General features: G+C 32.8%; 3 protein-coding genes across 3 annotated transcripts; 2 read left to right on the forward strand and 1 right to left on the reverse strand.

Annotated features, from left to right (window-relative positions):
• The first annotated feature begins 8,961 nt into the window (after positions 1-8,961).
• LOC104880897 (F-box/kelch-repeat protein At5g60570) lies at positions 8,962-10,071 on the forward strand. Its single transcript, XM_010659051.1, has one exon. It carries the CDS (start codon positions 8,962-8,964, stop codon positions 10,069-10,071), a length of 1,110 nt encoding a protein of 369 aa, XP_010657353.1.
• Positions 10,072-11,674: 1,603 nt separating this feature from the next.
• Positions 11,675-14,781, forward strand: LOC100253450 (uncharacterized). Its single transcript, XM_002278135.4, has 2 exons — positions 11,675-12,206; positions 14,296-14,781. The coding sequence occupies exons 1-2, from the start codon at positions 11,934-11,936 to the stop codon at positions 14,473-14,475; spliced, it is 453 nt and encodes a 150-aa protein (XP_002278171.1). The 5' UTR covers positions 11,675-11,933; the 3' UTR covers positions 14,476-14,781.
• A 1,549-nt stretch (positions 14,782-16,330) lies between these two features.
• On the reverse strand, positions 16,331-17,855 carry LOC104880881 (uncharacterized). Its single transcript, XM_010658974.3, has one exon. It carries the CDS (start codon positions 17,313-17,315, stop codon positions 16,587-16,589), a length of 729 nt encoding a protein of 242 aa, XP_010657276.1. The 5' UTR covers positions 17,316-17,855; the 3' UTR covers positions 16,331-16,586.
• Between the last annotated feature and the right edge of the window lie 8,160 nt (positions 17,856-26,015).

The following is a 26,015-nucleotide window of genomic DNA, read 5'->3' on the forward strand; positions in this document are numbered from 1 at the left end:
AATTGTGGACCATCCATGTTGAAATGGGGGTCTTGAAATTTTTCGGATCAAATGTACCAAATTTAATGAATGATGTACCAAATTTTGTGAATGATGTACTAAGGGTCCAAAAATGCGTTCCGAAGTGGGGCTCGGCCCCAAATCACTTTGTTATGGGTTTCTAAATGAAATAGTGGCTCATCCATGGTCAAAAGAGGGTCCCGTAATCACTAGGCTAGGATGTACCAAATTTTGTGAAGGATGTACCAAGGGTCCGAAAATGCGTTCTGAAGTGGGGATTGACCCCCAATCACTTTCTTATGGGTTTTTAAATGAACTTATGGCCCATCCATGCTCATAAACAAAACAAATTTCATATTTGTGGTTGTTACCATCAATTTTGAACCTAAGGCTCCACTACTATTTTCCCTAATTCCCACATAAATTCATGCCCGCTTTACTAAATTTGTTTTATTTTCTTCTTCAATTCAACTCTTATTCATTAAAAATTCAAAACTTTTACTAAGAAATTTATTCAAACTTTAATCCCAATCATTTTTAAAATTTATACTCATCTACTCATGACTAAACATGAATTCTTTTCCCATGCATTAGATTCACCAATTAACAACTATAAAAGATCACTCAAATTACTCATTTTGGAATCCTAGATAAACAACAAAACATCTCGAATCCCATATAAACAACATTAAACAACAAATTGTTTGAACATTCCTAAAAATTGTATTCCCTTCACATGCAATAGTCATATTTTTCTTCTCTTTTCTGTATTATTCCCAACAACCACATACAACACAAACACAACAATTGAGAAAATAAAACAAAATCAATATAGCTTACCACCATCTCATTTTCCCATCATTTATCAAATTTTAAGCCATATTTCATTTCAAATAAACCCTAAATAAATTAAAATATAAATTTAGATACAATATTAATGGACATTGAACATGTAGAAATATGCAATGTAATCAAGTTTAAATCACAAAATTGCACAAATCACATAACTATGACATTATTCAAATCTCAAAGAATCAAAATGACAAATCAAAATATAAAGTTATTACAAAATTTAATAATATATATATATATATATATATATATATATATATATATATATATATATATATCACCTGGAAAAACCCTTGCTTTAAAAGTTAAATGCAACTGCAATAATTTTATTCGTCGTTATCTCGTTCTCTCAATTGCTTTCTTTCTCCTTTTTCGATGTAAAAGCAAAATAGGAAGTATAACCAGGAGAAAAATGACTGTCGCTTCTAAAATAAGAAGAAGGAAATGGGTTTTTTTTGTCTACCTTGCCTTTGTTTGGGGTTCGCACTTGGACTTTTGTTTTCAGATTGATGTTGTGTGGGAAAATGAAGATGTCGTCTTCCTTATGGTGATGGAGGAGAAACAAAATAAGAGATCAAGTTTGGAGGTTCGTTTGGGGTTGATGGGTTATCGCGATTTGAGAACCTACCAAATTTTTTATGGATCCTTTCACCTTGTGATGGGTTGTGCCTATGAACGAATAAGAAAGAACATGGGTTTTTGGTGTTAGGGTTTGGTTGAAGAAAGAAGAAGATATTTGGGGGTAAATATTTTTTAAAACATCAATCCATGTGGAATGTCTAGTTGGCCGATGATATGTAACTGAGCCATGTCATTGGCTTAAGTGGACAACAAGCAACTTATCCAACTAGGAGAGATGTCAAACTATAGGAGGGCATTTTTGGAAGGGTCTCAACATCACTATTACAATGTATGAAAGGTTGTTTATTTTCCACAAAATCCACTGAATTTGAAAAGTAAAAAGTAAAGTTTCCAAAAGGCAAAATTTTGCCCCTTGGTGTATGGTTACATAAATTCCCAAAAAAAAAAAAAAAAAACTTTTCATAAAGATGAATAATAAAAATTAGTAATATTGATTTATTTATAAATTATATTTATTTAAATATAATTAAAAAATTAAAAATAACTAAAGAAACATAAGAATTTTTCTTTTCTTAATGAGGATGAAAATAAATATAAATAAACTGGAATAATGTCTGGATGACGATGATCTATCTTGAACCAGTGATGAAAATTTCAGATTTTATCGCCAAAATTTCGACAATATTTAGGAGGTAGCCAAAACAATTTCTACTGCTGATTATCAATAAGAAGGAATATTGACCAAAAATTGACAAAATCCCGAAATATTGGCAAAACATCGGAATTTGGGAGAAAAATCGGAGCGTGAGGCAATGCGCCTGTCAAGCAGGGTAGTGAGAAAAAATTGGAGGTAGCCAAAACAATTTCTACTGCTGATTAAAGGTTTTTTTAAAACATTTATCATTTTTTTATTATTATTCATTTTTAATTTATTTTTTATTTTAAATTTATATTATCATTTTATTTTTAACTACTTTTTATATTTATCTCATTAATGTTATTTTAAAAAATTACTATCACTTCCCTCTTAATTTTTATTTATTTATCCGTTTAAATTTATTTAATTTTAAATGTTTTTATTTTAAAGTAGGGAGGATTACCCAATATGATAGGCTGGAAAGAATAATTACTAGCAAGACTCCCTCATCTCAAAGATTGTTAGAAGACAATTTTGCCTTTAAATATGTTTTCTATATTATTTATAACTAAATTTGAGATTGTCAATGATGTGGGACTCATACATGATGATAAGTACTGATAATCAACCGTACATTTTTCAAGCCCAAAAAAAATTACTGTTCACTTTTAAACAATCAAGTGACTGTTTAAAAATTTGCTATTTTTTTTTCAAAAAATTTGAGATTTTTTAAAGTACCTTGTAAAAAAAATTTCAATATTTCTTAAATAAAATCCATATCCTAAGGTTATTTGATTACTATTCAAAAACCACATATTTTAGATACTAACTTTCATGAGTTTCACACCTTTTGAGTAGTAATTATGCCTAATATGCCCAAGTAATACATTGCTACCCTTGCAAGAGATACTAATGGTTCTTTGTTGAGTTTTGGAGATATTTTAAGGTGATTTTTGAAGCATGGAGTGACAAATGGAAAATGGAATGGAGGAGGGTACATAATGTGGATGAAGAGGAAGAGGAAATGCACTTGGACCAAGCTTTGGAGCTTAATTGAAGGTGGTGGAGATGGATTAAACATGAAGAAATGAGAGAAATTGCAAAGAGGAGTCGGAATAGCATGATTTTCGATTTCGCATGACCATGCGAAAATTTCGCATAGTCATGCGAAATGAAACAGAAAGGTTGTGGCTGCAGCACATAAGGAAATTGTGAAAAAGTGATTTCGCATGACCATGCGAAATTTTCGCACAGTCATGCGAAACGCTCCAGAAGAACGAAATTGAAGCTGATGGATTCTCCACTTCGCACCATCATGCAAGATTGCTAGGAGCTCATGCGAAAATGCATTTTCTCTAGATTCCTTAATGAAGAAGCATCCGGAAGACCTCTAAAATGTTGTCAAGTGTCCTTTTAACCTAGGCCTATAAATAGAAACGGGATTGACTCATTTAAAGACTTTTGATACATTTTTCTAATTGTAGAACTTTTCATACTTCTTCTCTCTATATAATTCTCCACTTTCCTTCAGTTTCTCTTATTTTCTCAGTAGCCAAACATGTCTTATGAGATCAAATCTCCAAGCATGAGTGGCTAAATCTCGTTTTTCTCGGAGAAGGGAGGATCTAGAGGCAAAATCTATGGTGAATTAGAGAATTGAGCTTGAATTGCTAAGGTAATTTGATCCAATTGATTGATTAATTGAAATTTGGGGATTTTTCTCTTCAAATTGTCTTGGATGATTACTACAATGCAAGCTAGGTAGATTCATCAAATTCTTAATGCTAGATTTGATGAGATTGAATAGTTGCATTGTGTGAATCATTGGAAGATAATTTAAGATGAATTGAATATATGATTCAAATTGATCTCTTGGATTAGAATACCTAATTTGAAGAGAAATTAAATCTAGATCTAAAGCTAAATCAAAAATCGGTTTAGATGAAAATTTAGGTTTTCAATCTAACTTGATGAAAATTAGATCTTAACACCTATTCACCATGGAAATTGTTCTCTAGAAAATCCTAACTCCAAGAATCTTACATCTTATTAATTTTCTTCTCTTTTACACTTCATTTTCAATTCAATTTGAATACATTGTTATTTTGGAATTTTATCATGCAATTTCAAGTCAATTTCACTTTATCACAATCATTTCTTATCATCTCATTCAAGCCTTAATTACCAAGAATAATCCATCCTTGTGGACGATACCTAAAAACCACTATGCTACAGTAGTTTGTACTAAAACCACTTTTTGATCGGGTACAAATTGCTATAGAAGAGTGAATTAGGTTATAAATTTTGTTTTGATCCAACAAACGAAAAAATATGAGCGATCATTATTATATCGTTTTATATGTGAAACATACAATTAAAAACTTTATTACCATAATAGAATGTATAATAATTTTTTACAAGCACTTATCAATTGAATAATATATAAATATTCAATTGACTAACACACACCTATTAATAGTGTGTTTGACAATTATTTTAGGAAACGTTTCTAGCATTTTTAACACTTAGATGATAAAAAATTTCAAGTATTAAAAATGTTAAAAACGCTTCTTAAAATCACTACCAAACAGGTTCTAAATGGAATAACTCACAATTATTCATTGAGTAATATAGCACGCGAAAAAATTAAACTATGTTGTAATATATTGTAATGATAGTGTATTTATATTGTAAGTATAATGCATTTATGTCATATCTATATTTCATTACAAAAGTAACAATTCTAAAATATTTATTCATATCCTATTTGTATTAACACATCGTATCAATATATTAACAACATTCATATAGTGCATTGAAATTATTTAATAATTTTTGTATATATATATATATATATATAGAACTAGTGAATTCAAATTAGTATTTTATTTGGTTTCAGAAATTATTTATGATATAGGTATGTTGTAAAATATGGTATGATCATACAAAATTATCATTTTTATAAAAAAAAAATTAAAATTTTCCTAATTAGGTTGTATTGTAATGTAAGTGTATTTATATTGTAATTATAACATATTTTTGTTGTACCAGTATTTTATAATAAAAGTAATAATCTTGAAGATCATTTTTTATACCTTATTAATATTCAATATATCAAATAATATATTAACATCATCCACTTGATGCATTGAGAAAAAAAAATTATATATGAAAATTAAAAAAAAAAAAAAAAAACATTATGCAAAGGGAAAAAAAATCATATAAATTTTTAAAAATTATTTTATTATAAAAAGTAAAAATGATTAAACATTCTTCATCATTTTATTATTCTTTTTAGATAATCTGAATGAAAAATTAAACATTTTATCTTCCTTGAATTTAATACAAAAATATAATTTATCAATTTAAAATTAATATATATATATATATATATATATATGAAAAAAATCATCATTTTTATTATATAATTATAAAACTTATTTTTTTCTTAATAAAATTAAAAATTAGAATAAAAATTTTAAAAAAATGTAAAAAAAAACAAACAGTAAATGATATTTTGAAAATATTTTTTAGAAGTATTTTCGTTTTAAATAGTAAATTTAAATATCAAATTATATATAATTGTAAGGGTTAAATCCAAAATTTTGATTTAAAATTTGAATGCCAATAATTATAATAAATGTGGGACCCACGCACCATAAATATCTTAACAAATCAAGTAAAGTGTTTTAAATACTTTGAATTTTAAAAGTTTTAGTTGAATGACAGTTTTGGTATTTAAGCCTATTAAAGTCATCCCAAGAATTACTAGAAGAGACCACCCTTTCTAGTATTAAAAATATAACTTTACTCAAAAATTGCTACAATATAAAAATAAAATAATGAAGTCCTAATATTTTATAAAATAAAATTAATTTGATAAGATAAATTATTAATAATTTTAATTATTTAAATAAATTAATGTTAATAGAAAAATTGTCACCACATATTTGTAAAAAAATTTTAGAAATCAAATCTTAAATAAAATATTTTATATAAATCAATTTAATTTTTTATTTAAAATGTAATCAAACATGTTTTAATAAAAGTATTTTTTAATTTTTAAATATAAATAAATATAAATATATTAAAAGAATTTAAGTTAATTTTTTTAAAAATTTTAAGAAATATTTTCTTTAATCATACTTATATCAATTACACTTACAAAATAACTTTAATATATATATATATATATATATATTTTTACTTATTTTATCATTTTTTTTATAGTTTTTTCAAGCATTCTTATAAATATATTTCCCAAAAAGCTTACTCAAACCCACTCAATATGTAGCAAGATTACCTCCAAAAGCAAAGACACCTTAATTCCCACCTTTGTCATTGCATCTGACATATCATCATGTGTTTATTATTTATCTCCCAACTTACCTTTATCGTTTACCACATCCACCAAATTATCTCAACCTAAGACTGCAAAGTTATATTCAGCCACCAAGGGAATAGCAGGATACAGGTGTCCAAGCTTTGTGATCATCATAAAACACCAAAAAAAATTGGCAAGACTAGCTAGATAGATTATAAGCCCTTAGAGAATCAATTTTTAAAAATAAAATAAAATAATTTTGGTGATGATCATATAGAAAACCTTAAATATTATCCTGGGTTGTTTTGGGTGTAGTCCGAAAGATAGATCCCACAAAAGGTTCCCCACTTCTGTGCTTACTAAACATGGTTAGATTGAAATTGAACTTTAGTTTTTTTTTATAAATAAACTGTATCTAGGTTGCTGCAAACCATATCATCATTGGTTGCCAAAATAGTTTCAATATCAGCAGCCTATAGACATTAATTATCAATGACCCTTTTTCTTTTATTTGGGTAGAGAAGACAGAAAATTCTACAATGAGCTGCTTACAATGAATATTGTAAGTAGAAGCATGGAATTAAATAATTAATTCATGGGTTCCTTCATACACTTCTTATTGAAGCCTAGAATTAGAGGGGAACAGACAAGACGTACAATAAGAACTTGTCAAAAGACTAGTTTCATGCTGGACATGAGCCTAGGTGTCTTGACCCATGGGAGACATGATTGAGGCTTCCCATGAGCCCAACATTAATTGGTTGTAGTAGATAGTACTAGTACTAGAACCATGGTATTAATTGGCCATAATCGATTACAACACTTCTAGGACACTCAAATTATGAACACAGACCTCTGAACTAGATGTGATATATATCCACATCAAATTGGCCAAAAAGTTTATAGGTTTATATTTTTCATGCTAATTTGTTTTAAATTCACAAGCAACTTTTTCAACTAATGCTTACAATATTTAGATAGGTGAAAGCCACAAATTATAAATTTATATCAAAGTTACTCATAATTTTGATACGAGAGTTTGTTTGGGATGTCTTTCTATTTAACTTTATAATCATGTGTAACATAACAAGAACGTCGTGTTTATATGAGTGGGTAATTGTAATATCCCACATCAAATATAGGAAAAAGTTTTGAATGCTAATACGTAGGAACTTGTCTTAACTTTATAAATACATTTTAAAACTTTATTAATGGTAATTTGAATTTAGAACGAACGATCCTCTGAACTCAAAGCAAACAATATTTATGCGGTTGAAAACGGATCATTACACTAAAACCCGCATATGTAGTTTAATATATCACTCTTATGCATGCAATGTAAAACATTAAAAGCAAAAATAAAGCGCCAATATATTGACTATTTTCATTATTAGATGATGATGCTTTTTATAATCACCAAGGAAATAAGTTTAATATTTTATAGTAATGTTAATAGGCTTAGAAAATTGCGTCTAAATCCTAATAGAAAATGTTTGATATCAAGGCCTCAAATATTGAACAAGGCTGAATTCAACCTAGCTAGCAAGGCCCACAATTTGAAACCCACATGCTGCAATGGTGCCAATAATTGAAGAAATTGATCATCCAAAACTTGCTATGTGACTTAGGCCCATATACCCTGAGTATGCAAAAGCAATTACCTGTCCAACCAAATGATAGATAAATGGAAGACAGAAAGAGGCAACAAGCTTCCTCCATATTCCTTGAGGTTGTGTTTGGTAGGGAAAATACAAAAGAAATAGAAATGAAAAAAATATAAGGAAATAAAAAAAAAAAATTTAAATCAATAAATTATTTTTAAATTTATTTTAATCCTTCTTTAAAAAGATTAAATAATTAAAAAAAGTATAAATTTTTAACTAATATTATTTATTTTTTATTTTTTATTATATTTTTTTAATGATAAAATCAAACATGAAAAAAAATCAATTTTCTTATTTTTTTTTTCTTCTTTTCTTAATAATTCTCGAAACTAAACATAACATAAAATTATAAGACTAAAACCAAATAGCCTCGATTCCATCTATGATCTTTTCCACCATTTTCAATGACTAGTCTAGGGTGAACTTTATTTCAATATTAAGCAAGAGGTTGCAAGTTGCAACCAAGGTCTCAAGAGTTTGTGGCACCAAAATATTCAATGCAATAACTCTCGATCTACACATAAGTACAACAGCCTAAATTTTTTGAAAATGCATGTAGAGAAAAACGAAGATGAGAGTTGGTTTCCTCTCAACTTCATGGATGTTACCATCTTGTTAACTACTCAACAAGGCCAATATTTTACGTAAAGGACGATAAGAGAGACAAATGAACAAGAATTTCATCAAACAGTAACAACAAACACCATAGTTTTCACCACTCGCCTACCTCCCTAGTCGATGCCAATTAAACAATTACCCCTTCCTTGCCCCCTCCGCTTTGCCCAGCCCTATATATACCCCTCTCTTCCACACTCCCCAATTCTGGTCTCCCCTTATTTCACACTTCAAAATCCTATTAAGAACACTAACACTCCCACAACCCTTCTCACTATTTCTCCTCCATGGGCTCGCTCACCCCTCTTTCACATCGCCCCCGCCCTGCCCCACAAAACCCTTCCACCACCTCCCGGGTATACGCCTCGTTTTGCCCTAAAGAAGCCTCACCAACCACCAACATGTCTAACTGGATCGAGTGTTATAACCCTTCAAACAATGCATGGCACAGAGTTACCTTCATTCCACTACGCTTGGAAAACCATATCATGAAGGGCTTCTCCATGGTATCCATAGGCGCATCCATTTATATAATCGGCGGCCGCCTTTGCCATAAGGTGGCAGGCCGTGAGCTGGACGACATTGTGGAAGTAGACCGTGAGGTGCTTTCCTCGGTACTACGTTACGATGTCAAAACCAATGCATGGTCCGAATGTGCGTCACTTTGCACCCCTAGGTTCGATTTTGCATGCACCGTGTGCGACCGGAAAATCTACGTGGCAGGGGGACAGTGCACCTTGGGCAGCGCCAGGGGCATATCGGCGGCCGAGGTGTATGACCCTGCGCTTGATGAATGGAAGCCACTGCCCAACATGAGCACATTGAGGTACAAATGTGTAGGAGTGACATGGCTAGGGAAAATCCACGTGTTAGGGGGTTTTGCCCAGAGGAAGGACTCCGATATAACAGTGCCCTACACCCTGGAGCGAAGCTCCGGTGAGGTGTACGACTCGCAAAGGGCCAAGTGGCACTTCATGGTGGGGATGTGGCAGCTGGATGTTCCACCTAATCAAATTGTGGCTGTAAATGGCAAGCTTTTCAGCTCGGGTGATTGCCTTAATTTATGGAAGGGTCACATTGAGGCCTATGATGCCAAGCTCAAAATTTGGAACGTAGTTGATGGGTCACACCTCCAAACACTATCATCTCCAATTTCCACGTCAGAAGAAAATTGGCTTCCAATTGATCGACTTTACCTTACCATGGCACCAATTGGGACACAATTATACTTCTTGGCGGGGCACCGGATGCCGGGGGAGATCCCGAGGTTGATGTCGATCGTCCACATGTTTGACACGTCGGAAAATGGTTATGGCTGGAGGAGCTTTGAGTCCACGGAGGAGGATGGTGAAAAGGAGCTTTGCAGCCATTGCTGTGTGGTGGAGCATGTCTCATAATGCATGCAAACCACTTGAACTATTTCCTTTTTTTGTTTTTATTTTACAATATAGAAAATTTTGAGGAATTATAATACATTTGAATTATGAAAACTTACCAAACAAATTAATTAATTCTAAAGGATGACCATGATTTTTAAAAAAAAAAAAATTAATGCTATGTTTGGTTCTTAAATTTATTTTCAAATTTCCTTCACTGTTTTTTCTTTTTTTTTCTGTATGAGCCAAACATAGCCTAAATATCATCCTAAGTTTGTATTTTTTACATTTAATGAATAGAAATTTCTACCTTTGAACGAAAGCATGTGATTTTACAATTTTTAATGTATTGAGCAATAATTTGGGCATGGGCCAACTTTTTCCAATTTTGTGAGGAACAAAGTGGGCCAGGATAAAAAAAGGGGCCCAATTCACAACTTGGCGGAGAAGCCATTTTATAGACCAAGAATAAAAGCAAAAACTCCTTTCACGTGACCCTTAGCTTTCTCGCACGGGTCACCTGTGACCACCATGGTCCACTCACGTGCCCACTCCTTCAGAAAGTTCCAACATTGCTACCATCTACGGTTCGTACATTCCCACGTTACCTTTCCCCGTGCGATTAAGCCAAGCGTGTGCTCAACGCGCAGTGACGGGACTGAAAGTGAATCTGGAGGTGATTCTCTGACGTTGACTGGTGGAGCGGAGAGAAGAATCGATGGTCAGGATTTGTGGGGGTGTAGGCGAATCTGGGCCGTTGAAGGGAAGGTGATCTCGATATGTGGTGTCATTTGCGGAAATCTGAGCCTGGAAAAGCCGACATGAAGATCTGACATGTCGGAGTGTTGTCAGAACGGTGGAGGGATCCATTAGGAATATGCCACGTGTCGCGTACGTCTGTTAAGATTGACACGTGTTCAGAGCGGTCCAGTGGGCCACATCTTCAGGATCTTGGAGAGCCAAATATTTGCCTATGACCATAAAGCAAATGGGCTGAACCGCATGAATTTAGTGATTTTATTTTTTTAAAATGTGGGGAAAAATGATAAAAATTTATAATAAATTATTTTTGTAATTATCCTAATCGAATAGATATTATTCACTCCAATCCTCAATCCCCGATGCAAGGATTTATTTGGTTTTATCTATTTCGCATAAGTTTGTCTCTATATAAAGGTGAGTGTGATGTCTTATATTAGATAATATAAATTCATACATATTTTACAAATACGATAATATCTATATGAGTTGTTAGAAATTTACTAAAACTTATATTATGACATGTTTGAAAACTTTGTTAGTTTTAAAATAATTTTTATTTATTTTTAAAAATAAAATTTTACTTAAAAATCTAAATATAAAGTATGTTTTTGTTACATGATTCTCTTTTAAATTACTATGATCATTATAATTATAAATATTTACATATTATATATTTCACATAAATATTTGGAAAATGACTCATTGTGCAAATATTCTTTATTTTTGCAGAAATTCATTTGAATTTGCTATATGAATAAATTTTATTTCATTAAAAAATTTAGAAAGCAATTAGTATTATTATATTGGTGACGTGGCATGCAACTAATGAAGGAGAAAAAAAGGGGCGTACAAAGGAAGTGGAAGGGGATTGGTCATGTTGGAAGAAGTGTTCTCTGCTTGAAACCCCTCTCTCTCTCTCTCTCTCTCTTCGTTCTTCTCTTTTTCTCTCGTCTCCCTCTGTCTCACTTCCGTAAAAGCAGCCATGTACAGCTTCAACCATGGCAGAAGGCCCAGAACTGCAACCCCATGAAGACTATGGTAAGTGGGTTTGGCTCTGTTTCTTGCCTTGTTGGTGCTTTCTTTGGTAGTGGTGGTGGTGGTAAATTAAGTGGGAGTGGGGAATGGGAGGAGAGAGCTGGGGAATGGTGTCGCCGACGGTGGCTGTGGCGGCTGTCAATGTGGAGAGGGAGGAGCATTGGAAGCACTTTGACAACTCTGTAAATGCCGTTTCTTTTGGGTTTGTTGCCACTGCTATTCTCATTTCTATGTTCCTTGTTATGGCCATTTTTGAGAGGTTTTTACGGCCTAGATCATCGCCCTCTGGTTCTAGGACTCATGGGGATCCTGAGGCTCCGATGATGTTCGATGGCAAGCTTCGTTACCCTTCTCCCAAAGTATGCTCATCTCTCTCTCTCTCTCTCTCTCTCTCTCTCTCCCCCCATGCTCTTTCTTTTTCTGGGTGTCTGAGAAAATTGCAAATGAAATGCAGATATTGGTTTTCCTGCTCTCTTTCTCTCACATATCATCTGGGTATACGAACACTTAGCAAATCCTTACAAGAATTGATTTTAATGGCTGTTTACACTAGAAAGTAACTCTCTCTCTCACTCTGATTTCCTTTCCTTTTTTTTCTTTTTCTTTTTTTCCTTTTTTTTAAAATTTTTTATTTTACTTTTGCCTGCAAATGCAATGAGTGGCCTAGACAACTTGACTGTGACTCTTCTTTTCTTTACTTTTGCATGATTATGGCCAATTTCTGCATTTGGACCAGTTGAGTGGCTATCATGTAATCCCATGTTTCTTGTGATAATTTTGGGTTTGGGGATGCAAATTAAGCCAAAGTTAGAAAATTTTCCCTACTTTTTGCTCCTTGATTTGCTGCCCATTTGCCTTTTCTTTTACTTTCTCATGAGAGTTCCATGTGAACCCTTTCAAAAAGTTACCACCGCCTTAGAAAATGTGGTTAGACCCCCATTTGTCCTATTTTATTACCATCCAATTAACAATCCCCCCTTTTAGCCTGCCCAAATTGCAATACCCCCTTTAAAGGTTGATACTGAAATATCCTATATTTCTTCATGGCCAAATTTTGTCCCAATCCCAATTATATTTGGTCCCACTACTTTCATTGAATAGTACTAATGGGGTGTTTTTTGTTTCTTTTTTGTAAATGTGAGTCTTAGCATGGGTAGATTTGCCATAGATCACTGCAACATTTATGGTTTGGATGATTGAAGGAGCGGCTTAAAAGTATAGAAAGCTCATATTTAATTAGACTCTACTCCAAAATCCCCATGGAGGATGACAGGGATGGTTTTTGTAGTTTCTATAGTGGGTTGCATTATGGAATACAGCACCATTATATTCGAATATTATATCTTATCGGCGCACATACGCAACCTTATTTGATTCAGATCTTGGAACAATAATCTCCATGATCCTTAAAAACACCACTTTTATCAACATAAGGTACATATAGCTTTTAATAATTTCTTGCCATTCTTCACAAATTATAGTGTTGCCTTGCTGGATCTTTTTCCCCTTTTCTCATATCTTTCATGTACCCAAAATCAGGGTGTTGGGGTGCTAGTATCACAATCTTGGTCTTAAGTCTTAGGGTGCATTACCTAAATAATGGTAACATCATCCAAGCCTTAGTACCGAAGTCAAGGTTATGAGTTCAAATTACGATCCATCCTATACTCAACCTACCTTTATTAGACTCCGATTAGTTTTTCAGGTGAGGTAGTCGAAGTATGATCTAAAAATTAGTATCAAAATCAAGGTTATGAGTTCAAATCATAATCCACCTTATACTCGACCTACCCTCATTAGGCGAGATACTCACAAATTCGATATAAGAATTAGTATTGGAGTCAAAGTCATGGGTTCAAATCCCGATCCACCGTACCTCAATTAATTTTTGGATAAGATAATCGAAACACAATCCAATAATGGATTTATGAGTCAAGGCCATGAATTTGAATCATGACCCTTATGTTGGGGAGGGATCCAGGGATTCAGGGTTAGGTCACCTAGATAAATAACACAAGATGGAGAGGTAGTAGCATCCCTGCATTCTCATTTGTTACGTCTAATCTCATGGGTCCCCTTTAAATTCAAAAACATGTGTCTTTGTCTTAGTTTGATAACCAGGCCAATCAGACCGTGTGCCAAATTTTATTTGTGAATTCAATCATTACATCTGAGTAGAGTAGCAACACCAACTCAAGCACCCCATGTGGCTGATGGTTAAAAGAGTGGGCCTCCCAACAAAATACAAATGGATGCTGCCTCATGTGTTTATATCAAAGGAAAATGTAGGTTAGATCCAACTTATTTTGTAGTGTCTGATGTAACCTTGATAACTTTTGTGTAAAATTCCATGTATCAATCCTGGACCAGGTAGTAGTACTCTTTCGATCATTTTCATTCTGTCATTTGGTGCATCTCTTTGATTATTTCTCTTCATTTATTTTGTAGATGACGGTTTACGCTAGAGGGGTATCGGTGTTGATGCCCGGAGAACAAATCCCTACTTACATTGCACACCCAGCTCCGGCACCATGTCCTCCGGAGCGCATTGCTCGGCCTCTCCATCAACATAGCCCATGCCAACCTATCTCCTTCTTCAGCTCAATTTCAGGCGACAACCTAACTTGACTAGGCAAAAATGCATTTTTTTTTCCTTCTTTTGTATTTGTCTTTTTTTTTTTTTTTGGTCTTTTTCATAAATTCAAGCAAGCCCCCATAACTCAGGAACCTGGATTCTCTGCGGCAGACTGTAAATCAGCCAAAATGGAGATGGAGCCAAGGCTTTTCTTTTTGAGGGCAAGGTTGTTATCAGAGTTGGTATGTTATCTTCAAAGGAAATTCAAGTAGAAAAAGACATGTATATTTGGAATTGATGATCATGGCAAAATGGTTTTACGCCTCCAAAACCATATTAGAAGTTACTCTCTTTTCACATTTTGTCATTGTCATTTATGTACTATCCTTGTTTGGGTAACTTCGCTGGTTTTATTAATTCGACGTTGAGGTCAGAGTCATAATTTTTTTAACGGATAATAATGAATCTTATTAATTTCCTAATTTTCATACAGTTTTTTGAACAAAACTAATCAAACAAGCATAAAAACTTTTATTGAACATAAAAAAACTCAGAAGTATTGTGTCAGTAGAACATCTTATATCAACAATGTTATATAAATAACACAAAGGTAAAACAATTATACAGTATATGAGGTCTTAACGTAGTTTGGTCAAACATCTTTACATCCATAGATGTGAGAGAATCTTTCCACTATACAATATAAAACATTACCGATGAGAGAACCAAATATAATTATTGGTTTCCGAAGCATCTCATGTTTTTCCACTCCTTGTACCCATTTCCTATTACGAGCCCTGTCGCTCTACTAAGTATTTTTCGTTCTTCCTCACATCTCTATCCTTTTTCAATGGATAATAATGAATTTTATTAATTTCCTAATTTTCATATTAAGTTTTATGAATAGAGCTAACCAAACAAACATTGAAGCTTTTATTGAACTTAAAAATAACTCAAAAGTCGAACTAAACACGGATAAATCTTTGATTATTTTTTCATATTTTTCTATTAATACAATGTTAGAAATCCCATCAACTACCGGTTTTTTCTTTTATTTGTCAAAATTGGAACTTGAAAAAGGATTTGAACCACCATTTTTATAATGATTGTTATCATCTAGCGGAATGAGAAGAGGTGATTGAATGAAAGAAATCCATACATGGTTTTTTCCATATGTAATAAGGACATGTCAGATAGTCGAGCTCGCCACCCATTTGTAATTTTGTAGGCATTGAAAAAGGTTTAAGAAAAGAAATAGATATGAAGCAAAGAGACAATGGGGCATCCAAACAACCGAACATGGAGGCATTATGGGCATGGGCTCGACCCTAGATGGGTCAACCTTGGGCCAAACTTTACCCTAGGCAGTCCTTTTCACACCGTGCCCACCACTTAGCCCTATCTTCTCGCCTTCTTCCCCTGCCACAATTCTAACATTCGGAGTCAGTCATTTTCAGTCAATTGTCAATTAACAAGCATAAATTACTAGCCCAGTTATGCGTTACTATTACAACTTACAAAACCCAGACAAAAATGCAGGCCCAAATTGATCCTTTGGGCTTAAAGATGTAGGCCCATCAAGAAAATGATTGCAGATTTGGACCATTCCTTCACTGCAAACATCCTATTCTATTTCTTTCTACCACTTTCTCTGGATTCTTAAATTATGAATCAAAAGTGTGGTGTGGATAAATTATGAAGCACTTGTGGCACAAACTTTATGGCACATAAAACTATAGGACTTTTAGAAGAACATCAATCAAAGACATCATCCGTGGATTGTGATTCATGCTGTTTTCTAAATTATTTGGAATCCAATGCACCAAGCCACATGATGGAACTTTCTTGCCTGCCAAACAGTGTGGGATTCACTCCTTAACACTGAGCCCAAGGTGAAAAAAAGAAAAAGATTCAATCACAAATCCCCATGATATTACAATCCCAAGCTTTAAAAAGAAAATATTTAGTTTTGGATTTTTTTTATGAAGTAAATAAATATTTACATTAGGATATTTTTTTAGTGCATCACAATTGTTACACAACCGCAAAACGACACCGTTTTTGTGTACTTCTATCCAAACTGAACTCCAAAAAGCTTCAAAGCGACGGCCGGGCCGGAGAGATGTGGTTCCGGCGAAATGTATGCATGTTGCCGGAGATGCTACTACAGAAAGATGAAGCACTCCAAGGAGACAAGAGGGTTTTCAAGTGTTTCGTTTGCATTTGGCGAATCGCCGGCGTTGGACTTCTCGAATGCGCAGCCTTTCTCAGCAGTGGCAGCCGGTGGTCGGTTACTGTACATGCCGGTGGTCATCGACGGGGGGCTCTTTCCGCGACCGGAACGGGCTGCTCCAACCTCCGAAACTGGCGCCGGGGTCCTCGACCGCCTGCCAGATTCCCCCACCCCTGGGAGCCCCCCATTTCGCCGACACGCCGCTGGTGCCCTCACCGTCCTGGACGGAACCCGGTTGAGACCCTCCGGCAGGGGCTCGGACCTCCTCGGAGGACCCCACCCGCCCCTGTCCTTCCCCACGCTCATATCGCCGGGGCACGGCCGCCTCCTCCGAGCCTTGGGGGGACACCTCCCAACCATCTGGGTCATCTCGCCGTCATCGTCGTGGCCATTGACCTCATTTTCGTTCTTCTCCTTAAAGGACCTCGTGGAGAAGCCCTCACTACAGACCTCTGAAACCTCGGACACTTGACAGACCTCTTGGGCAGTGGTGACCATAGCCTCAATTTCCACCTTTTCTTGGAAAATCATCAAGGGAGAAAGCGGCTTGGCAATTGGTGTCTCAGAAAGAACTTCCTTAACAGTTTCTTCCTCATGGGTGGGCGAGGGAGATTGAGAGAAATGGGGATGAGATTTGGTGGAGCTAACACAGCAACCCATCTGGAGTTTTAAATTCAACGGTCATCAAAAGGGTTTTTGGAGACTTTGGAAGATGAGAGTCACAGGCTGAGACTCACAGTGGTGGTGGAGGGGAGAGTGGCTGAGAGCCTGAGACCCAGTCCAGAGCTTGTCCCAAGATTTGTTAACTTATACTATTTTTCACATCAAAAAGTTGATATAGAATTTGAGTTATTGATTACAATCCCCACAGTCACTACAGCCCCCTTTTGTAATCTCTTTTTAACTCTATAAAATAATTCATACTTATAAAATAATTTCATAAACAAGCAAATTTCTGGCATGATGGCACCATGAGAAAATGAAAGAAAATGTTGGAAGATTATTGAAGCCATCTAAAATAAGGTGGGTCATAAGCCCACAGTTTGGTGATTGGCCCATGTGTTGTAGCCGAGAATTGATGAAGATGATGATGATGATGAGACCTAGGAATGAAACCCTTAAGACTGATATCAAAATCACTTCATGTGCTCATGGCATGATGTTCTCCTTTTCTGTGGTATAGTCCCCACTCCCCACAATGGTAGAATCCTAAAAGCCCTACTTATATAACTGATTAGGGGGCTGCACCACAACAGCCTGGCAACTTATTAAAACCCACAGCAGACTGCCCCCACCAACTTCATTACTTGAGGCCTTGAGGTCCATTTTGCCAGCCGGCGTAGAGGCTTCTGGGGGTGCCATGACCCAGACTGATGGATAAATTCGGGAAGATGTCACCGGTGCAGGGCCCAGAGAAAGGGAGAAGAAACTAGTGAAAAAACCCCACGAATAGGAACGTGTCACTAACATGAAAAAGTAAGTTATTCGGTTCATGAGAAAAGGTCATTGAATTGGACAAAACTTATGGGTAATGATCAGATTGCTCACTTGGCAAACATGGAATGACGCTGTGAGGGGCACAGTCATGGACAAGCAGAATTGGCCTCCGACACGGACTTGGTTCCCCTCGGAAGAAACGTCTAGAGATGGAGAAAGCTCCTCGCGTGCAGTAGAAGAGTTCTCTTGCAATTGAATCTGTAGACTGAACCCATAAGCAAGGGAGATTTTTTCTTCCAGGGTAGAGGATCTGAGGCATCACATTTCTGGGCTTAGTGTTGGATACTTCACAAAATTCTTCCAAGTAACATTTTCGGATGCGGCATTAGTGACCTATTGTACTAGTCAGATGTCTTATCTCCCCTATCAATCCGACAACTTGGAAGGTGCTTCGCGGCAGCTCAGGTTGTGTGTAAGTGAACTTGGAGGAGCTAGTAATTTAAATGGAATAAAAACAAACGCATACCTTATACAAAGTTACGTTTCTAGGAAAAAGGCTGAGAATAATAATGCGTCGTTACAACGCTCCAAATGATCGTATCGTAATAGTGAAAGATTAGAGAGTCAATCACATGTACCCATAACCCAAAATTGCTCACAAGATGTGAGAAAGAGAAGGAGACAACACTTAAAAAATGGGATTATCGTGCTCTACAAAGGGGATGGGAGTAGTCTATTTATAAACTTAATCAAATAAAATTCTTCAATGGATAACTCTTTGATCATGATGAGATTATCATCTGATAGCCCTCTCATCAAGGAACTCCATTTGATAGCTCTCTTATCTTTCACCAATCCGATGATTTTGCTTGCTTTGGATGACTCTCATTAAATAATGAAGTCTATCATCTCCCATTCACCTATAGTGGGCAAGATAGTAATAGTATAATTTTATCTCATCATCTTGGTCCATATTGACTAATGAATTGTACAATTGACAAGTATATATAAAAGAAAATTGAGAATACTGTACCAAATCTTACATGAACCAACATAGTTTATCCCAAAAAGTCTCAATTTGCTCCTAAAGAGATTTTTCTGCATCTATTCAAGTGAAGAGCGGATCCAATAAGAACCTACTAACCTAATTATATAATGAATACCATGTCATGTAGACGTCATAGCGTATATCAAGTTATACTAGCATAGGGAATATGAGTCATCTTTTTCTTTTTTTCTAAAATCTTAAGACGCGTGTTTAAAGTTAAAGGTCTTTCCTTTCTTGTTAGGAATGTAATAGGCTTACAATTTTGTATATAAAACTATTCAAGAATCTTCTTAACATACGTCTTTCAAGACAAACTAAGAAATCTCCTTGAATAGTCCCTTATAATGTTAATTTGAGCCTATAATTTGCTTTACCTGTCTTTCATCTTAAAAGTGGAGACAACCACTTTGTTAACATGGAAAGATAGGATAAGGAATCTATTCTCGGACTATTTAACATACATGCAATGACCTTTTTTTTACTATTATAAACTCATTGGTGATAATGACTCAATGAGATAATTTTTTCAAGCCATGGAAAGACTTTCAAAGCTTGCAAACTTTGTGCTTCTGTCCACTCAACATGAAACCAATCGATTGATCCATGTAATCCCCTTTGACTCAATATAGTCACAATTGAGGTGTCATTCTTTACCATAGTTGAACGTGTTTTGTCAACTTTGCCCTTCTTTCTATCATACTTACTTTGCTTACTCTTTGTGATTTTAATACTATCAAATTCAATTTTCTCATTCTTTCCTTTTAAATAGATCTCTTGAAGTTATTATACTTAGGGTTGAGTCTTTCGTGCAAACTACCTTCTACTATTTAAGTGAAGTAGTTATGAGTTTTAGCAACCTTCAAGTGCTTAACTTCAAGTTCCAAATGATGCAATACATACATTTTAATGTTCTTGTTGTGTGTCATATTGTTTTTCATATGCTCTCATGAATCAAGTTGGAAACGAATGCTTGTTTGGACCTATCGCTCATCGATGAGGTCGATCCTTGTTACTTTCAATTTGTGGATAATAATTGGATAATAGTTGACATCATTCTAAAATATTGTTTCATATTTTGATATAAGTGCATCTTATAGGTGTCAAACTTGAGGGTCAATGCACACAATCTAGTAGTAGAGGTCCCATCAAATTTATCCTCTGGGTAATCCACATCTCTTGAGTAATTTGATGTCTCTCAAAAAGTTGGATAAGATCATTGTGCATATTGTTTAACATGACAAAATGCACATAGGGATCTTTCTTTTAACAATATTGTTTAAAATTGTTATTTATTTATTATAAATAATTTTTCATGTTAAATTGTCATTATTACAATAATATTTGAATAATTTCATGAAAATAATTAAAAAAAAATAATCACATCCAAATCTTTTGTATGATACATACTTTTCAAAATTGCAAAATAACTCATTTTCATAATTAAAAATTACCAAAATTTAAATAAATCACAATGACTTCCTTTTGTCATCCAAATTTTGATCATGCCCTCCATTCCTCATTTTTTATACTTGGAGGTGTGTGTTTGTATTACATTTCTAAATTTTTAATTGACTCGAAATTTTAAGACTATGTTTGGATCCTAGAAAGTTAAAAAGAAAATAGAGGAAAATAAAATAAAGAGAAAAAGTAAAGGAAAATAAAAAATGGATTTAATGTTAATAAATTATTTTTATATACTATTTTAATTTTTTTCACTTATTTAACTCTTATATATAAATTTTAAATAATTTAAAATTATATAATTTTTTTAATAATTCGAATTATATTTGAATTTTTTCACATTTTCAATAGTAAAACCAAATATGAAAAGAACATTATTCTTAGGATTGTTTTTCATTCTCTAGTGTTTTCCGAAAATTAAATATAGCCTAAAAAAATCTCTATTTTTATCATTTTCATCCAAAACAATTTACAAATAATATATAATTCAAAAGGGGTTTTATTTTTATTTTTTTATATTATTTTCGTATAATTCTTGGAAAGTATGAATTTTTTATTTGTAGTTCATTGGTTTAAGAAAAACCAATTTGCATAGACTAATAGTCTTCTTATTAGAAGGCTACATAATATTGCCCAACTCAATGGGCCTGCTAACTTTGGACAAGTCAACTGGCCTTGCAATAATATTGCTTGCCCAAATACTAACTCTAGAAAATAACTGTTTAAGGTAGAAATGATGTTGAATATCATAAATAATTTCCCTCACTAGCCTATGCCAATAAACAGTCAAAGCCCCATCCACCTTGGCTCACTCACTTGGGCTACATAATCCATAACTTCTAAACCCAAAATTCAGCATGTCAACTCATAAAGATGGAGTTGGTTGATTAGCTCCATCCATGGACTGTGATGAACCAATGGAAAAAACTGAGGTATGAATCTATACATATTGCACTTTAAGTTTAAGCTGTTGAAAATATATAATAAAATTTGGATAATTGAAGAATAGGTGAAAAAATGGAAACCCCGACTACAAACAAATATAAATAAGGTACAAAGAATGTGATCAAAGCACAAAAAGAAATGACCAAACTACAAAAAGAATTAGACACATTATATTATAAGCCAATGAAACTTCAGCAACAACTATGAGTGTCATGCCCTAAAACCCACTCCAAAGACATGACGGTCATTTCACACCTCAAACCCAAAGACTCAAACTGGAAATAACACAAACATTCATATTGTAACTAAAAATTTATCAATTACCAAATTCATGTTCGAAGTAGTAGGACAAAATTCTAAAATCTTCAAGTATCAACTTTTAAAAAAAAACTAATACATCAACCAATGTGTTATTGTCCAAATAACTCAAAACTTAAAATAATTCAAACGAGATTTGAGTTTTAACATCTAAACAATGTCCAATATAAAGAGAATTTAAACAAATGTCCTAATAAAGCAAAAATTTCCTTTTAACAGTCACTCATCGCCCAAACTGAGGTTACCTGAAAGATTATCAACAAAGGGGATGAGCTCAAAGCCCAATAAGGAACATTAATACAGTTTCATGGATCAAACATTTTTAATCATGTTTGCAAATAGAAGGTATAACATATACTTATTTTCATAAAAACTTTTAAGTTCAAAATACTAATACATTCAAAACTTTTCAACAAAACTTTCTCTTATCCATTTCAAAACAATTTCTCATCAAAACAAAATCGAATACATTCAAAATATCTTTACTCTGGTTATCATATCACAAATGGTGCCCAATTAGGTGGGACTTCACAATTTAGTAACTAGTTTCAAATTTGTTCCATTTAAGGTGAACAAAACTAAATGTCAACAATTATAACTTATTGACTAAGGTCAAAAGGTCAACTATTGTAACCCGTTGACTAGGGTCGTATAATATCAACTATTATAACTTGTTGACTACAGTCATATAATCCATAGTCAAAACACTTTATTTCATGAATTCAAACTGACAAAACAAAACATCATATCTCCTCAATTTTTCATTTTTCTTAAACAAAGAAAATGCTAAAATATATTTTTCATACAAAACATATATTTGATCAATGCGTAAAGATAAAAATAATATGTTTACACATTTTAAAATATAATATAAAAATAAAATTATTTTCTTTTATAAAATATGCATTAATTTCCCTCACCTTGAAGAAACACTCAAAAACTTGAAGTATTTAGTTTGACGAATTTACTCTTCACCTAACATAATACCATGCACCATACTTATTATTGATTATTTATTTAGATATATAAATTTGACATTCCTAACAATATTTTATGTAGTTCTCAGTGATTCTAATTAATTTCCTATGTTAACATTATTAGAGAAAATATTATTTTCAATTTCCTAAACAATAATGAATTAATTTAATGAATTTCCAATTTTTTTATAAACTTGTATTTCTTCCAAATCTTATTCTAACCATTTATTTCTTTTATATACTTAAACTAAATCAAAACTTTTATTAAAAACAATTACTATTATTATTACTATATTTTTCAATACCCCGCAACACCCAAACAGTCTTATTATACGCCACTCACAAGCATCCAAATCATATAGTTCTTATTATTATTATTATTAATATCATTATTCTTATTAATCCCAACTATTATTATTATTATTCTTACATCACTTACAAATATCCAAATAACACAATTCTTACTAAGATTATTATTATTATTATTATTATTATTATTATCACTATTCTCATTTGACTTATTAATTACAATGTCTCTTCTTATTTAATAAAATACCCCATGTGCTTTTAACAATTCCAACAACTCCACCAACTCTACTTATTATTATTATTTTAATTTATTCCACTCCACCCTTTGTCTCTCACTGTTACATATTGATTTTTTTATTATTTTGTTGCCCCAACATAGTGCCTCAAATCCAAAATCTAGAAACATGCAATTGTTCTTCTTATTATTTTCCAATCCCTTAAGTCACATATAATCATACATTTATTTACTCATTTTAATTTTTAAAATTTCATTGTTTAGATCTATTCATATAAAAAAAATCGAACTTCCCTATTTTCATCAATGAAACAACCTATATTCATAATTTCAATATTTTGATCTTAAAATAAATTAAATAAATTAACTCTAATCTAAATTAAAATTTTCTAAAGAATATCTAATGTGTTCAAAACTAACTAATGAATATAATATATTAATATATGTTAGAATCTTAACCGAAAAAAATTTGAACTTCAAACTTTAGACATTCAAACCTTTAGCCTACGTTCTCCAATTCTCTAATTTTTTGTTAATAGAGTTTTTTGAACAAAGAATATAAAATGAAAATCTAATCTATACCTAGGATTTTTAATTGTAAAATGACTATTTTACCTTTAATGAGTTTAGTTAATTAATTAATTAATTTTTAATTTACTATTTTGCCCCTAAAGTTTTTTTTGGGTATTACAATGAAATTCGGGTTGCACACATGACCTTGATTGATTGACGATGTTTCTTATTATGATTTGGTACTATAATTAGATTTGGAAGTAGAATTGATTCTTCAACATTTTAACAATAGTAATACATGTGGTAAAATTTAATATAATTCATCAACGTGATACAAACTCAATACACTTTTTATCGATTTGGATTAAGTATAAGTGAGTTTGGATCAAAATTATGTCAAAGTGCATAACTCATTTAATAGATAAGTAATTTTTTGGTCAACCTGTATAATACGAATTAAACTCAAATTAACCCATCCGATAATCTCATTATTAATGTAATTAAAATTTTAAACTTTTTAATTTATTTTTGATTTATTTTAAGTTTGCTTTTAAATAAATATGTCAATTAAGTTATAAACATATTTGATTAAGATATTAATCATATAAAGATATACAAAATTTAATTCAACTTGATTATTAAATAAAAGAACTTAATAATCTAATGAGTTAAATGTGTTATATGATATATTACTTATTTAATAATTAGGTTGTATTTAGATTTTATATTTTTAATATGATTATTATTCTTGTTGGGTTTAAGTTGAGTTATGTAATAAAATACTTAGGTTTTTACACGATATCAAAGTCATTGGATTTGGTAGTTCTCCATTGACTGCTCTCTTTACCCCTTTGCAACGTGACGTACCAACACAAAATTGTCACCCCTAAATAGTAGTGATTGCGATTAGTGTGGAAGTAGATGATGGGGTGCTATTAATTCAGACAATGCCCAACATGTACTAGATGCATAAATGCAGAACAACAACCAACAATGACCGTACAGCTCCTTTCATTGTGGCATGTTGCCTATCTTTGGCGTCTCAGGAGCACAGTTCACAAGTATATATGCCAAAGTCTGTTTCTCATCCACATGGGAAAGCCTGTGCAATTTTTTTTTTTTTTACTTTTCCTGGCCAGATCCAATGCCCTAATGAATCATCCTCTGCACAAACCTTTTTGGGCCATGCATCCACGTATTCTTGTTTTATTCCCACATTAATTATTTTTTCTTAAATTTCAACCACTCAAGGTGTCTCTCATTTTTCTTTAATTTTATTTGGGTTGTGAAAAATGCTTGCAAAAATAAATAAATAAATATAAAAAAAAGAATAAAAAAAATCAAATGAAAAGTATCGACTCTTATTTGGTATTATGGACAAATATCCAAAAATAAAAAGATATAATAAAATTCTTCATTAAATAATATCACTTTAAATTTAAGGATGAGTCATCGGAAAAATATATATATATATAAATGATCTATCTTCAACGTCAGTTAATCTTCACATAAGATGATCACATTTTTATTTAATAATGATATTTAAATTTAAAGTCATATCAGACTCTTAAGTCAATGACAAATAATCAAATGATGACTTTTAAAATAATTTTCTCACAGTATAATATTCAATATCATAAAATTTGAACATCCCTGATTGAAAATAAATTGATTTTTGACTGAAGACAACTCGTCATAATTTTTTTTCCCTAAATTTTCCAAGCAATTGATGTGTTTGGCATGGGGAAATCCAATTGGGGTTCAAGTATATAGGAGTAATGAAACATGTGCCATTTTGAATTGGATCTCCATCTATGACATTATTTAATAGTTTGGGTGTGTCACACCCAAAGGGTCACCACCATACCCACAACGACCCCATAATTAATAGTTTAGACAGCAAAAATATCCATTATCTGTCTTGATAGGTCACACACACATAGAATTTAAACTATAACGGCTTAGCAAAACTGTGTAGCTGGCTTTATTTATACCTAAACCTAGTAATGAAGTTGCTGTCGCGTATCTATCTCCTCTCAATTCCATTATCTGTCTTGATAGGTCACACACACATAGAATTTCATTTTCATTTCGTTTGTCAAATTGGGTGGGCCCAA

Source organism: Vitis vinifera, chromosome 12 (assembly GCF_030704535.1).
Source record: "Vitis vinifera cultivar Pinot Noir 40024 chromosome 12, ASM3070453v1".
Lineage (NCBI taxonomy): Eukaryota > Viridiplantae > Streptophyta > Magnoliopsida > Vitales > Vitaceae > Vitis > Vitis vinifera.

Coding starts and splice junctions, on each gene's coding strand:
- LOC104880897 (XM_010659051.1), top strand. CDS start 8,962: ATGGGCTCGCTCACCCCTCTTTCACATCGCCCCCGCCCTGCCCCACAA.
- LOC100253450 (XM_002278135.4), top strand. CDS start 11,934: ATGGGAGGAGAGAGCTGGGGAATGGTGTCGCCGACGGTGGCTGTGGCG. Junction 12,207..14,295: donor TTCGTTACCCTTCTCCCAAA/GTATGCTCATCT, acceptor TTTATTTTGTAG/ATGACGGTTTACGCTAGAGG.
- LOC104880881 (XM_010658974.3), bottom strand. CDS start 17,315: ATGGGTTGCTGTGTTAGCTCCACCAAATCTCATCCCCATTTCTCTCAA.